The sequence below is a fragment of the Geotrypetes seraphini genome, chromosome 11 (assembly GCF_902459505.1).
Source record: "Geotrypetes seraphini chromosome 11, aGeoSer1.1, whole genome shotgun sequence".
In the NCBI taxonomy this organism is placed as follows: domain Eukaryota; kingdom Metazoa; phylum Chordata; class Amphibia; order Gymnophiona; family Dermophiidae; genus Geotrypetes; species Geotrypetes seraphini.
The window spans coordinates 37,278,525-37,291,727 of record NC_047094.1 but is presented as its reverse complement, the minus strand read 5'-3'; the positions used below and the strand labels follow the sequence as shown (position 1 = coordinate 37,291,727).

The 13,203-nt window shown below is 45.1% G+C and overlaps 1 protein-coding gene across 4 annotated transcripts in view; it reads left to right on the top strand.

Moving 5' to 3' along the window:
• ATF7IP2 (activating transcription factor 7 interacting protein 2) overlaps nucleotides 1-13,203 on the top strand; it is a 94,876-nt gene that overhangs the window by 65,477 nt on the left and 16,196 nt on the right. For all 4 annotated transcript variants that reach the window (XM_033963728.1, XM_033963727.1, XM_033963726.1 and 1 more), the window contains one exon: nucleotides 3,903-3,967. In XM_033963728.1, the coding sequence (XP_033819619.1) occupies nucleotides 3,903-3,967 (65 nt within the window). The remainder of the gene's footprint in view (nucleotides 1-3,902; nucleotides 3,968-13,203) is intronic.

Sequence of the window (13,203 nt, the reverse complement as noted above, 5' to 3'; positions counted from 1 at the left end):
CTGTTATTTTCTGGCCCCAAAGAAGATGGGGGATTTGTGACCTATCCTGGACCTCAGAGCTCTCAACAAATTTCTTGTCAAAGAAAAGTTCCGAATGCTCTCTCTTCCAACCCTGTATATTTATTTATTTTTTTATTTTTTTTTACTTTAGGATAAAGTAGGTTATTGTGTTTATAAAAATTTATAAACAAAGCCCTGCCAGCTGAACATCTTTCTCTAGTTCAGCAGCCAGAACTTTGATTTATAAGGAAGGACTAAGCTAAATATTGCAGTACTGAGGCTTGTATGGATGCTAAAGGGATGGGGCAGGGACAAGGGTCGCGGGGACAGGGATGGTAGTCGCAGGGACGGAGCGGTGACAGGGACAAATTTATTCCCCGTGTCATTCTCTACTTTAAGTCTTGGGGATTAAGGTGGCAACTGCACCTTCCTTTGTGGCATGTGCTTGCCACTCTTGACTAGCTGGGGTGAATTATATAGCGGATGCGCTCTGTTTGATCTCATCAGAGTTATGAGCAAGGCATCGGCCGATGGATACTCTGGATCAGACAGTGGGCAGGAGATTCTGCCTCTAAAGCCAGACTGAACAGGCTCCCCTTTAAGGCTCAGCCTTCTGGTTGGTCTGGGCTCAGATTGGTGCAGACCGTTGAGTCTTGGAAGTTTGGGGCAGTTACAAAATCGAGTTTGGTACCCCCCCTTCCAGACTACTTTGTAGATTCTCCGGCCAGCTGACCAGAGAGAGCCCTCAGAGTCAAGACAACGGCGCAAAGGCTACTGGACCCTCATGCCATGGAGCCAGTCCTGGACACCGAATCGGGCTTAAACAAATACTCCATTTGCTGTATCGTGCCAAAGAAAGACTCAAAAACTGGAGACCAATTCTAGACCTCAAGTCTGTGTCAGTGCAGCTCTGAAGGTGCCACACTTCTGTACGGTGACTGTTCAGTCGGTCAGTCATAGTGGCAGTGGCACCAGGGGAATTGATGGAAGCCTATCTCTACGTTCTCATTTTTCCAGCCCACAGGAGGTACTTGCATTTCCATGTTCTGGACCAGCATTCCCAGTTCTCAGCATTCCCCTATAATCTAACAATGGAGCTTTGCACCTTTAACAACGTGATGGTGGTGGTGGCGGCAGCGCATTTCCACAAGGCTGGGTGGGATCCAAGTGCATCTGTACTTGGACCATTGACTCATCAGAGCTTCATCCAAGGAGGAAGGTGAATGAGTAGTTTTGAGAATGGTCCAACTCCTCCAAGACTTGTGATGGATCGTCAACTTCAAGAAAAGCCAGCAGGAGCCGATTCAGCATCTGAGGTACCTGGAAGTCTTTGTTCAAGACAGCTTTGGGCCAGGTCTTTCTTCCAGAGCCATGCAGACTGATGCTCCAGGAGCAGACTTCAGATCTGCTCCAGAGGTCTTCTCCCATGACGTGGCACAACATGCAAGTTTTAAGGTTCATGGCTGCAGCCACAGAGGTGGTCCCTTGGGCAAGAGTGCACATGAGACCTCTCCAAGGCTCTCCTCCCTTGCTAGTTTTCTCAGAATGACTTTGCTTCAGCAACTGCTTCCATGATTGTCAGTAGCAAAGAGCATTATGCAGCAGTGACTGCAGCCTGTGCTCTCCAGAGGCGTGCCTCTCCTTTCAGACGTTGACAACCGATGCCAGCCTTTACGACTAGAGGATCATTGCAATGGTCAACCAGTTCAGGGTCATTACACTGGCACAACAAAAGTGATCCATAAATAGACTAGAAATCAGAGCCATTCAACTAATGCTTTAGGCACTGAAGAAGTTTCTGGAGAGCAAGGCAGTAAGTTGTCTTGGACAATGTGATAGCGTTGGCCTATGTCAACAGAGGAAAAGAAACCAGGAGCGTCCTGTTGTGCCTAGAAGCTCAACTCCTCTTCAGGTGGGCGGTAGCTCATCTGCAGGCTCTCTCGGCTGCCCACATAGTGGAAGTAGGAAACGTGCAGGCTGACCTTTCTCAGTCAGCAGACACTTGCCTGGGGGGGGAGTGGGATGATCTCTGTCCTCCCAGGCATTCAATTCCATAGTTCAATGGGGGGATCTTCACAGATGAATCTGATGGCCTCAGTAGTAAGCACAAAGACGATTTGCTTCTACAGCTGGAGACAATTCCAGAAGTGAAGGGTTTGACGCATTGGTCTAACCATGGCCAGACAAAGAGCTCTTATACATATTTCCTCCATGGCCCATGCTCAGGCAACTCATTTGCAGGATTGCGAGGCATCCAGGGTGGTAGTCTCGGTGGCGCCCAATTGCCGCTGTCCTAGTCCATCTCCAGAGAGATGAAGGCTTCAGGCTGCCAGTTCAAGCTAACCACCTCATTCAGAGTCTGGTCTCTGTCGTGAGTCTGGAATACTTGGGCTTATGACATGGCTTTTGAGCGAGCAGCCCTGATGAGCAAGAAATATTCAGATGTGGTGGTCACCACTTTGCTCAGAACTAAGAGACCGTAAACAGTAGCTTCCTATTCCTATGCTAAGACCTTGAAGTCCTTTCAGCGCTGGTGTGCTGTGGAAATTGCAGAATCTGTCTGAGCTCTAATTTTTAGCAGCAGGGACTTCAGAAAAGACCGGTCAGTTCACTGAAAGTGAAGATAGCAGGCTTTCCTGTTTCCAAGTGCAGGGAGACTGAGACTCCGTAGTCTCTCACCCAGATGTCTCCCAGTTCATTAAAGGGGCTCTTTGGTTGCACCCTCTGGTGCCCCCCCCTTCCTTTCCTGGAATTTTGACACTGTATTGCAGGGTCTCGGTGATATAAATGTGTACATATACGTAGGATGATTGATTGATATAAATGTGTCTGTATTGAAAGCCATCTCAAAAAAACACTATCTCTTGATTTCTGTTACATCTCTTCTGGATTCAGTATGCTAGATGTTCAATCCCTTTCTGCAATCCAGGAGTTGCAGAAATCCAGACACTTTTCTGAACATGTGTTCCTCCTACCTTAGAGAGAGAGTTAGAGCTCCCTACAGTTTCAATTTCTGCAATCTATGCAGATTCAGGCTCTGGATGGGTTCCTCGTGGCCTGCCCCGCTGGGGCCTTCCTTCTGCCACATCACTGATGATGCGGCAGAGGAAAGCTCTGACAACAGGCCACGAACTACCTGTTCAGAGCCTGCCTCTGCTGGCTATCCACTGCTGCTGCTGCTGCTTTAGGAGACCTGACCATATGTTGGATCTCAAGTGGGAGTGAGGGTTGATCAGGAAGTGCTGCACAGGGGGATGGGAGGAATGGAATGCTGTCACCCGGGGATGGGAGGAAGGAGCTGAAAGATGCCACACGGGGGTTAGGAGGGAAGGAGCTGAAAGCTGCCACACTGGGGGTTAGGAGGGAAGGATGGAAAGCTGCCACACGGGGCTAGGAGGGAAGGATGGCAAGCTGCTCCACAAGGAGTTAGGAGGGAAAGATGGAAAGCTGCTGAACATGTGGGGAGAGAGGAAGGATTGTTGGATATGGGGTGGAAGAGAGGAAGGGAGTGCAACAAAGAGGTTGCAAGGGGTGAGAGGGAGAAATCCTGCATATGGTGGAGGGGAGGGAAACATGCATGGAGAAGAGGGAGAAATTTTGGGATATAGGGTGGAGGGCAGGGAGAGATGGTACATGGGGAGAGAAAAAGAAAAAATTCATATAATGGAGGGGAGGAAGGGAGAGATGCTGCATGGAGGGGAATAGAACTGAGAGGGCAGGAGAAGCAACCTGGGAAGGAGGTGAAGTTGAAAACATGATTATGATTCGATAGTTTTCTACATGCAACGTGGGTTCAGATACAAGACCCTACGGTTCATGACCACTAGTCACATCTACAAAAAAGATTATCGAGGTAAGAACCTAATCTTTCTTTGTAAAATGATTTGTTTTCTCTCTTATAGTGATTCAGAAGATGCTCAGTTGAGTTCTACAAGAACTATACTTTCAGAAATTCCCAAAAATTCAGGTACAAAATCTAATTTAAAACCATTCCTATCTAAGCCATTTCATTCTAGTCTACTTAGGTTTTTTTTTTTGTTTATTTTTTTTTTTAACTTTTTTCCTACCTAGCATTTTAGCCATCTTTAGTTTATGAAACCTATTGGTCCTTAAAGAAATGATGAGTTGCCAAGGAAGGCCTATTAAATTCATTGGGACTCTCAATTCTGTTTTCCCATATGTAATATACAAACATACCTACACTTTATAATGAACTGTAGTGTAAGACCAAGGTGAAGGGAGTCATGACACTGGAGCCATTAAATAAAAATGGTCATTCATTGCTCATACCATCGTCTCCAACGGTATTGGTGGTTGGTAAGGAGACAACTTGATAAGAGGTACTGAAGTAGGCCGCTGTCTAGGCCTACCTCAAAGGAGACCTCACACGCTATATACTGATTTCAATAAGTATGTATTTATTTAGCCAGTCAATAACACTTACAGAAATAAAGCATTCAGCATATAGAGTAACAGAAAGTGATCTTCAGGCCTGAGGATCCTCTGATGTCTGTTCTGCTTACTTCCTCCTAAAGGCCTGATTTTATACATTTCTTGGTGGCCAACACCACGTTGGCCTGAATCACATGATACATCTTTATTGGCTATTCTCTTATACATCACTACCTAACTAGATTCATTTATTGGCCTGTTTATTTGTGTCATATTATACGTTTGCTCTGTTTACCGTAAGACCTAACCTTTTCCCGTAAATGCCCCTTCCCTATACCATATAAGCAATTCCGAGCATCAAACCCCCCCCCTGCTGTGGTGTCCTAACACATTTCTGGCATATGTTATTAGATGATAATTCTTGAGAATTCTATCTTCTGACCATGGGCTGTGTTCTTCTTTGCATGATATCCGGTTGGGTGCGGCCCTGGTGCCAAACCTCAGCATTAGGACATGTTGTTTCTCTCAAGTTTCACTGACACAGTAGCTAACTTAAAAACAGGGTATTTCCCCATCCTTGTATGCCTTCTGGTAAGTGGTGTGAAATATCTTTTCACAGTTAATCTACTGTTTTTATCAGTTGCAGAAATAGATATCAGTTGCAGAGAGAGAGGGGGGGGGTGTTTCTGTGAGCTCTGGTTTCTTCTTATCCTACTTCACCTGTTTTATACCAGGACTTACAAGGATTTTCATACCAGAACTTTCCATGATCCTTCTTCTTTCCATCTTCCTCCTCCTCTCAGTACCAGTGAGGATTCTGAAATATTTTAAGATATTAAAACCAAACTGAGCCATTTTGTAATTAATAGCTTGTAAATGTTGGATTTAACTCATGCTGCTTTATTGGTGGCTCAAGGAGAGTTATATTCATTTCCAGTGTAACAGTGGAGACATTCTAGACAAGTGGGTAGTATGCCAGTGGCCACATGCCATATGCAGAAGGAATCCAATCTGGATTTTTTTCTCTGTAACTCTTTCTACTTCATTATGCTCTCTAGCTACAGCTACTGTTTTTCCCTTCTGCACGTGTGCCAGCAGGAGTAGTTCATACGACAGTAGTTCTACTCTCTCCTTTTTATTATTTCGTTCAGTGCTTTTTGACAGAGTGCTTATTCAGCTCTGCCTGCATGGAAAACGCACAGACTTTGGTCTGCGGCTGACAGGCCAATCTGAGTGGGTACCTGTCAGCCAGCCTGCATCTGTTTCTCAGGAGTTCAGGCCATCCCTGTTTCTCCTACAGCCGGGCGAAGTTTGGCGCAGGTTGTTGGACATACCTAGAAGACTCATCGGTGTCTCGCAAGGTACCAGCTGCGTTCCACACCTCCACCCCATTCCTGATTGTGTCCATCAGTCCACAGGTGTGGAGATTCAGTCAGGCATGGAGTCTGACTGGCAGCCCAAATTAGTATCATGGAGGTATTCCAAGCATGAGGCAGTGCTTCTCTGATTCCACCTACTGTAAGAATTGTTGCAGGCTGCAGCACATTTCCAGCATTTCAGCACAGGTGATAGTGAGTAAGGCCTGTGAGGTAAATCGGAGGAGAGGGGAGATGTCTGAATTTTGCAGTATTGAAGATTTCTGCATGTCCCCCTGTGTTCCTCAACCTGGAAAATCCTAAAATTGCCATTTTTTAATGTTTGCTATCTATGAAAAATATAGCAATTTTGGTGTGAATTTCTTAGCAGCATCCATCTTGGATTTTTAGCAATCTTTTTTTTCAAAAGCTCCCTGTTTCTCCAAAACTGCAATTTTTGGCTCCAAACTTGTTGGGTTGGAGTTCTTGGGCTCCCCCTAATGTGGATTCTTGCTAAGATTGTGCAAATTGGATGCTTTTGGAGCATTTTTGCGCCACGTATCTTGTGGCGCAGCCAGTTGTGGCTGCATCACAATGCTTAGCCGCTTCCTTGATTCAGCAGGTGACTAAATGCTCAGCTAACACAGCAGGGCGGCTTATTTTGTTTTCAGGGCTCGGCACGACTAATGGTTCCATAGGGCTGTGGACCCTCTGCAGTCTTAGAACCACATAAACACACACAAGGAATTGGTTGCAAAATGGCAAATGAGGTTCAACTTGGATAAGTGCAAGGTGATGCATGTCGGTAACAAAAATCATATGCACGAATACAGAATGTCCGGTGCTATACTCAGAGAGCCCCCAGGAAAGAGACTTGGGAGTACTTGTAGACAAGTCAATGAAACCGTCCACGCAATATACTGTATCTTCAAAAAGATAGAATGGAGTAGGTTCAGAGGGCTGCTACAAAGTTGATTAGTGGGCTTTGTCATAAATCGTATGAGAACAGACTTGGAGAACTTAATATTTATTCTCTAGAGGAAAGACAGGAGAGAGGAGATATAAGAGATGTTTAAATATCTCCATGGCGTTAATGCACAGGAGGTGAGTCTTTTTCAAATGAAGGAAAATTTCGGAAGGAGTGGACATTGGATTAAGTAAGAGGTGATAGGCTCAGAGTAATATAAGAAAATACTTCTTTACAGAAAGAGTGGTCGATGCATGGAATGGCCTCCCAGTGTAGGTGGTTGATTGTATCTGAATTCAAGATAGCATTGGACAGGCGTGTGGGATCTCTTAGGGAAAATATATTGGATGGTGGGGAAAGGCAGACTGGATGGGCCATTAGGCCTTTATCTGCCGTCATGTTTGTGTTTCTATCTCAGAAGGCATTCAGCAGCATTGTGAGTCATTGGGGGCATCAGATTTGATGGCAGCGGTGGCCAACAAGAAAGTGGTACAGGAGCCAGGAACCAACGGCTTGGGCACCATGGTGCAACCATGGCCAAAGGCAGGGTTCATTTATGTCTTCCCTCTATGGCTCATGATAGGCAGAGTCCTGCAAAGAATGATGTCTCATTCAGGGTTGGTAGTTTTAGTCACACCAGACTGGCTGAGGCGTCCGTGGTATGCAGATCTTGTCAGTCTACATTTCTCTTTTCTTAACATTTATTCAGGAGGAACTTGAGAGAGGTCTGGCAGTGGGCTCCCTCAAGGTTCAAGTATCAAGTTTTTCATGTTTCAGATTAAGTGCATCCAGATGTGGCCAAGTTTCTGAAGGGGGCTTTGCTCCTTCATCCTCCAGTATGACACCTCTTTCTATTGTGTAATCTTAATCTCCGAATGAGCCATTGGAGCAGGCTCCATTATTGGGCCTCACGGGGGTTTTTTTGTTGTTTTTTATTGTATTTATATATTTATTGATTTTTCAATTATAATCGGGCATAACTTGTACAGAAAGGAAATTCAGCAAGAAATAAAGAAAATAAGGTAAAAATTAACATTATGACAAGGAATCAAATATACGCTTGAATTTCAACTCAAGTCCTCAAAAGAGGAGGAACCAAAATGGTTATAGGCGAATATTAAAGAAAACTACATTTACAAAGGCAATAAACCAGCTGGGTGAGACTAAGGCACCCTTTCTTTAAACTGAGCACTCATGTTCCTTCTTTCTCCAGACGTGATGTTGAGAGAAACGTTGTCAATTGGGATGGCTCAAAGAAAACAAATTTATGAGATCGATAATTAATTACACATTTACATGGGTGTCGCAAGTAAAAGAGCTATAACACCAGGTTTCATTAGTAGGAATTCACATCTCTTCTGTGTATCTTTAGCCAAATCTGGGAACATCTGTATTTTTAAGACCTAGAAATTCTGTTTTTTTATTTTTAAAGAAAAGTCTCAACAACCAGTTTTTATCTGGTGCGAGAGCTACTGTCAGAAGTAAAGTTGTTGGGGTCACTAATTCTTTATCAGTTAGTTCCAACAGATTTGATATATTCATAGAATCATGTCCCATTTCGTGTTGCTGTTGTCGATCCTGCGTCTTATTTGGAAGGTAATAAACCTGTGTAAATGGAGGAACTGACTCCTCGGGAATCTCCAATACTTCCAACATATAACGTTTCAGCATTTCCCTAGGGGCTACCATTGGAGCCCTAGGGAAATTAATCAGTCTAAGATTATTATTTCGAGAAAAGTTTTCCAATGTCTCCATCTTCCTTCTTAAATTAGTATTATCTTTAATTAATGTCTCAGTAATTTGCTTTTAGACTTAATTCTTGATGGACAGTCTGTACTATAGTTTTGGAGTCCTCTATTTCAGTCTTTAAGCTTTTAATCTCAGTTTCATGGTTATTAAATTTCCTTTCCAACTGTTGTAGCTGTGGGTTTATAGAACTTACCAAATTAGCCACAAGATCCCATAAAGAATCTAGTGTTACTTCTCGAGGCTTCTCAATTTGAAAGAAATGTGACTTTAATTGGCTCACCCTCTGGCAGCATGTCTTGTCGAACAGCTTGCTGGACTTGTTCCTCTCCAACCGCTTCCTCCTGAGTTTCCCCTGCACCAGCAAAGAAACCGGCAACACAGTCCCCTTCTCGGTTTCCTTAGCCTCCAGGAGGAGGTAAACTCCGACTTCCGGTAGTGTCTCCTCTCGCGGGGAACTGGTGGACTGAGGGCATGGGGAGGTGCTCTAACATCGGGGCTTAACGATGTCTCTAGTCCCATAGAGATCGCCACAGACTTGCCTCCACTGTGTGTGTCTTGCTGGGAATTCCCCGATGGCAACGGCGTACCTTGCATTCTCCTCACCAGCTCCTCAATATTGCCGAAGGCGGTCGTCCTGGAGCGCTGCGAGGCTCCAGCAGCGCTTCGTCCCCTCCTCTTCGGCATTGCCCAAAAGCAGGTAAAATTGTAACAATGGAGGTTAATTAAAGGGAGCTTCAGGGGGAGTGCTGCTCAAAACCAGCTAGCATGTGGCCATCTTGGTTCCCCCCCTGGGCCTCACGGTTTTTTAATGGCGATCACCGAAGCTCGACAGGTGTTGGAACTGCAGGCTGTCTCATGCAGAGAGCCCTTTCTCAGAATTTCTAAGTTGAAAATGATTCTGCATATTGTACCTTCTTTCTTACCAAAAGTGGTCTCTCATTTTCATGTTAAGTATGGTTGCCTGCCTTCACTTCCTCAGGATTCAAGGCAAGGGATAAAGTCCTGAAATTGCTGGATGTTCACTGAGTGCTTCGTCATTATTTGGAAGTGTCGTATGAGTTTTGACACTTCCATTATTCGTATGGCCATTTCGTCAGCCTTCATCAGGAATGGGAAGCCCCTCCCCAATAACCTTAAAGTTGCATTCCACTAGGGGAGTAGCATCCTCTTGGGCGGGAAGCTATGGCAGTCTCATACTTTCACAAAATTTTACAGAGTGGATGTAGTGGTCAAATTAGATGCTGCCTTCAGATCCTCCATTCTTTCAGCAGGTTCATCTGTCCCACCCTAAATTCCGGAGAATGCTTTGATACGCCCCAAGAATTAAGAATGAGGTGTCTATTGCACTAGAAGGGAAGATTAGATACTTAACTGTAGTAATTTTTCTAGTAAATAGGCACCTCATTCCTGAAATCCACTCTTTCAGATGTTCATTAGCCTTCTTTTTTTCTCAAACAATCCGTGAAATCCATTTTTCTTGTTTCTTTCCTTTATCAAATAAGGACAAGGATAGAGGAACACACTATTTCATTGCATTCGGGGAGTATTCTTAAGAACCCTAAAACTGTTAGTGCAGGTGGCACTCAGATAGGTGGATAGTTAGTTCCACTTCATTATATACTTAAATGTTTATATGTTCAATGGTTCATGTATTCAATATTATGTTATATACTGTGTTTCACCAAAAATAAGACTTACCCCGAAAATAAGCCCTAGCATGATTTTTGGGGTAGGACTTAATATAAGCCCCTCCCCAAATACATCCTTGGATTCGCTGGCAGCAGCACTCCCCTGCCACCCATGCAACTGAACCTACTGACCCTCCCACCTATTCCCCTGTGCAGAATCTTTCCATCTCTACCTCCCATCTGAACCCTGCCCACCTTCCCACAGCGAGAGTGATATACCTCCTTGCAAACAGCAGCATCGGCAGTTAAATAGGCTGCTTTGTGGCCTTCTCCCTCGGAGGCCTTCCCTATGCCTCAAGGTTCTTCTTTTTAATATTTTTAAAAATGATATTGCTGAAAGGTTGTCGGGTAAGATTTAAACTAAACTAAAACTTAAGTGGAACTCGACGTGGTTTACAATAAAATTAATAAAGCATAAGGGGAGGAAAAATGTTCAGTGAAATTTGTAGAGAATAGAGAAAAAAAGAGGTTTACAATTTGCCAATGAAGGCGATGCTTTGCAGTGAGGGAAAAGATCATTTGAGTTTTTGTATAGTTCTGGTTGTGCCAGATCTTTTAGAGTTCCATGACATAGGGATTAGTGAAGGAAAAATGCCATACAAGATCTTAAATGTTAAACAGGCACATTTAAAGTGTACCCTGGAAATTATTGGAAGCTAGTGAAGTTTTAACAAAAGTGGAGATACATGCTCAAATTTACTTGGCAAAAATTAAATTGGCTGCAGTATTTTGGATCAACTGAAGTCTTTGAAGACCTTTTTTGGGTCAGACTTAGGTAAATCGAATTACAGTAGTCTAACCGAGAAAGAATGATCGATTTGTACAAGAACAGCAAAATGATGAGCAAAATGTTGTTGATGGAAACAAGATCTAACTTTTCTCAGCATGTGAAGCTAAAAAAGCATTTATTTATTTTTTTATTTTTTTACCAGGGAATTGATATATTCATTGAATGAGAGTGAAGAATCTATAATAAAGCCCAAAATATTACTTGAAAACTAAATCTGCAAATATGTCCCTGACAGCAATACAATAGATGAAGGTAGATGATCTAACTTTGGACCAAGCCATAACAATTTTGTTTTGATCTCATTTAACTTCATTTGCACAGAGAGGGCCCAAGATTGAAATTTCATTATGCATTCTATTATATTTGCAGAAAGGTTGGAAATATTCAAATCAACTTCAAGGAGAACAAAGATGTCATCAGAGATTTGAGAAGAGATAATTTGTAAAGTTTCAGGGTTGTCATATAAATGTTGAAAAGAATGGGAGACGAAGGTGATCCCTGCGGTATTCTGAATAACAGCTTCCAGGGCAGAGAGTGCCATTCATGTTGACAAGATATGAGCGAGATCGTAGAAATTTAGAAAACCATTCAAGAACTGTAAAAAGATTGCCTCTTTGCAGATGATACCAAAATCTTGCAATAGAGTAGACACTGTGAATAACATGAAGAAAGACCTGGTGAAGCTTGAAGAATGGTCTGAAATTTAGCAGCTAAAATTTAATGCTAAGAAATGCAAGGTTTTGCATTTGGGCTGCAAAAACCAGAGGGAACAGTACAGTTTAGGGGGTGAAGAACTTAATGTGCACGATGGAAGAGTGGTACTTTACAATCATACCAAAGTGGCCAAACAGGTTGAAAAGATGACAACGAAAGCTAGAAGGTTGCTAGTTTGCATAGGGAGAGGTATGGCAAGGAGGTATTGATGCCTCTGTATAGAACTCTGGTGAGACCTCATTTAGAATATTGTGTACAATCCAGGAGGCCGCACCTTCAAAAAGATATAAAAAGGATGGCGTCGGTACAGAGGAAGGCTACTAAAATGGTGTGTGGTCTTCGTGATAAGGTGCACGTGAACAGACTTAAAGATCTGTATACTTTGGAGGAAAGGCGGGAGAGGGGAGATATGATAGAGACGTTTAAATATCTGCGTAATATAAATATGCATGAGTCGAGTCTTTCATTTGAAAAGAAACTCTGCAACGCAAGGACATAGGATGAAGTTAAGAGGTGATAGGCTCCAGAGTACCGTATTTTCGCGGATATAACGCGCACCCGTGTAAAACGCGCACAGGGGTATAGCGCGCAGAAATCACGATGATATGTACAAAAACTTTTGTATACCGCGCTCAGGCATATAACGCGCATGATGCCCGACGCTCCTTTCGCCCGCCCTGACTTTCCGTGCGCTGTCCCGACTCTCCGTTCACCCCCCCCCCTGACTTCCGTGCACTGCCCTGACTTTCCGTGCGCTGTCCCGACTCTCCGTTCACCCCCCCTGACTTCCGTGCACTGCCCTGACTTTCCGTGCGCTGTCCCGACTCTCCGTTCACCCCCCCTGACTTTCGTGCACTGCCCTGACTTTCCGTGCGCTGTCCCGACTCTCCGTTCACCCCCCCTGACTTTCCGTGCACTGTCCCCCCTTGAAGTCCTGTCCCCCCTTGAAGGTCTGTCCCCATCCTGAAAGCCTGATGCCCCCCCCCCCCCGACGTCCGATACATCCCCCCCCCCCCCGGCAGGACCACTCGCACCCTCACCCCGAAGGACCGCCGACTCCCCAACAATATCGGGCCAGGAGGGAGCCCAAACCCTCCTGGCCACGGCGACCCCCTAACCCCACCCCGCACTACATTACGGGCAGGAGGGATCCCAGGCCCTCCTGCCCTCGACGCAAACCCCCTCCCCCCAACGACCGCCCCCCCCCAAGAACCTCCGACCGCCCCCCCAGCCGACCCGCGACCCCCCCCACCCCCCTTCCCCGTACCTTTGGTAGTTGGCCGGACAGACGGGAGCCAAACCCGCCTGTCCGGCAGGCAGCCAACGAAGGAATGAGGCCGGATTGGCCCATCCGTCCTAAAGCTCCGCCTACTGGTGGGGCCTAAGGCGCGTGGGCCAATCAGAATAGGCCCTGGAGCCTTAGGTCCCACCTGGGGGCGCGGCCTGAGGCACATGGGCCAAACCCGACCATGTGTCTCAGGCCGCGCCCCCAGGTGGGACCTAAGGCTCCAGGGCCTATTCTGATTGGCCCACGCGCCTTAGGCCCCA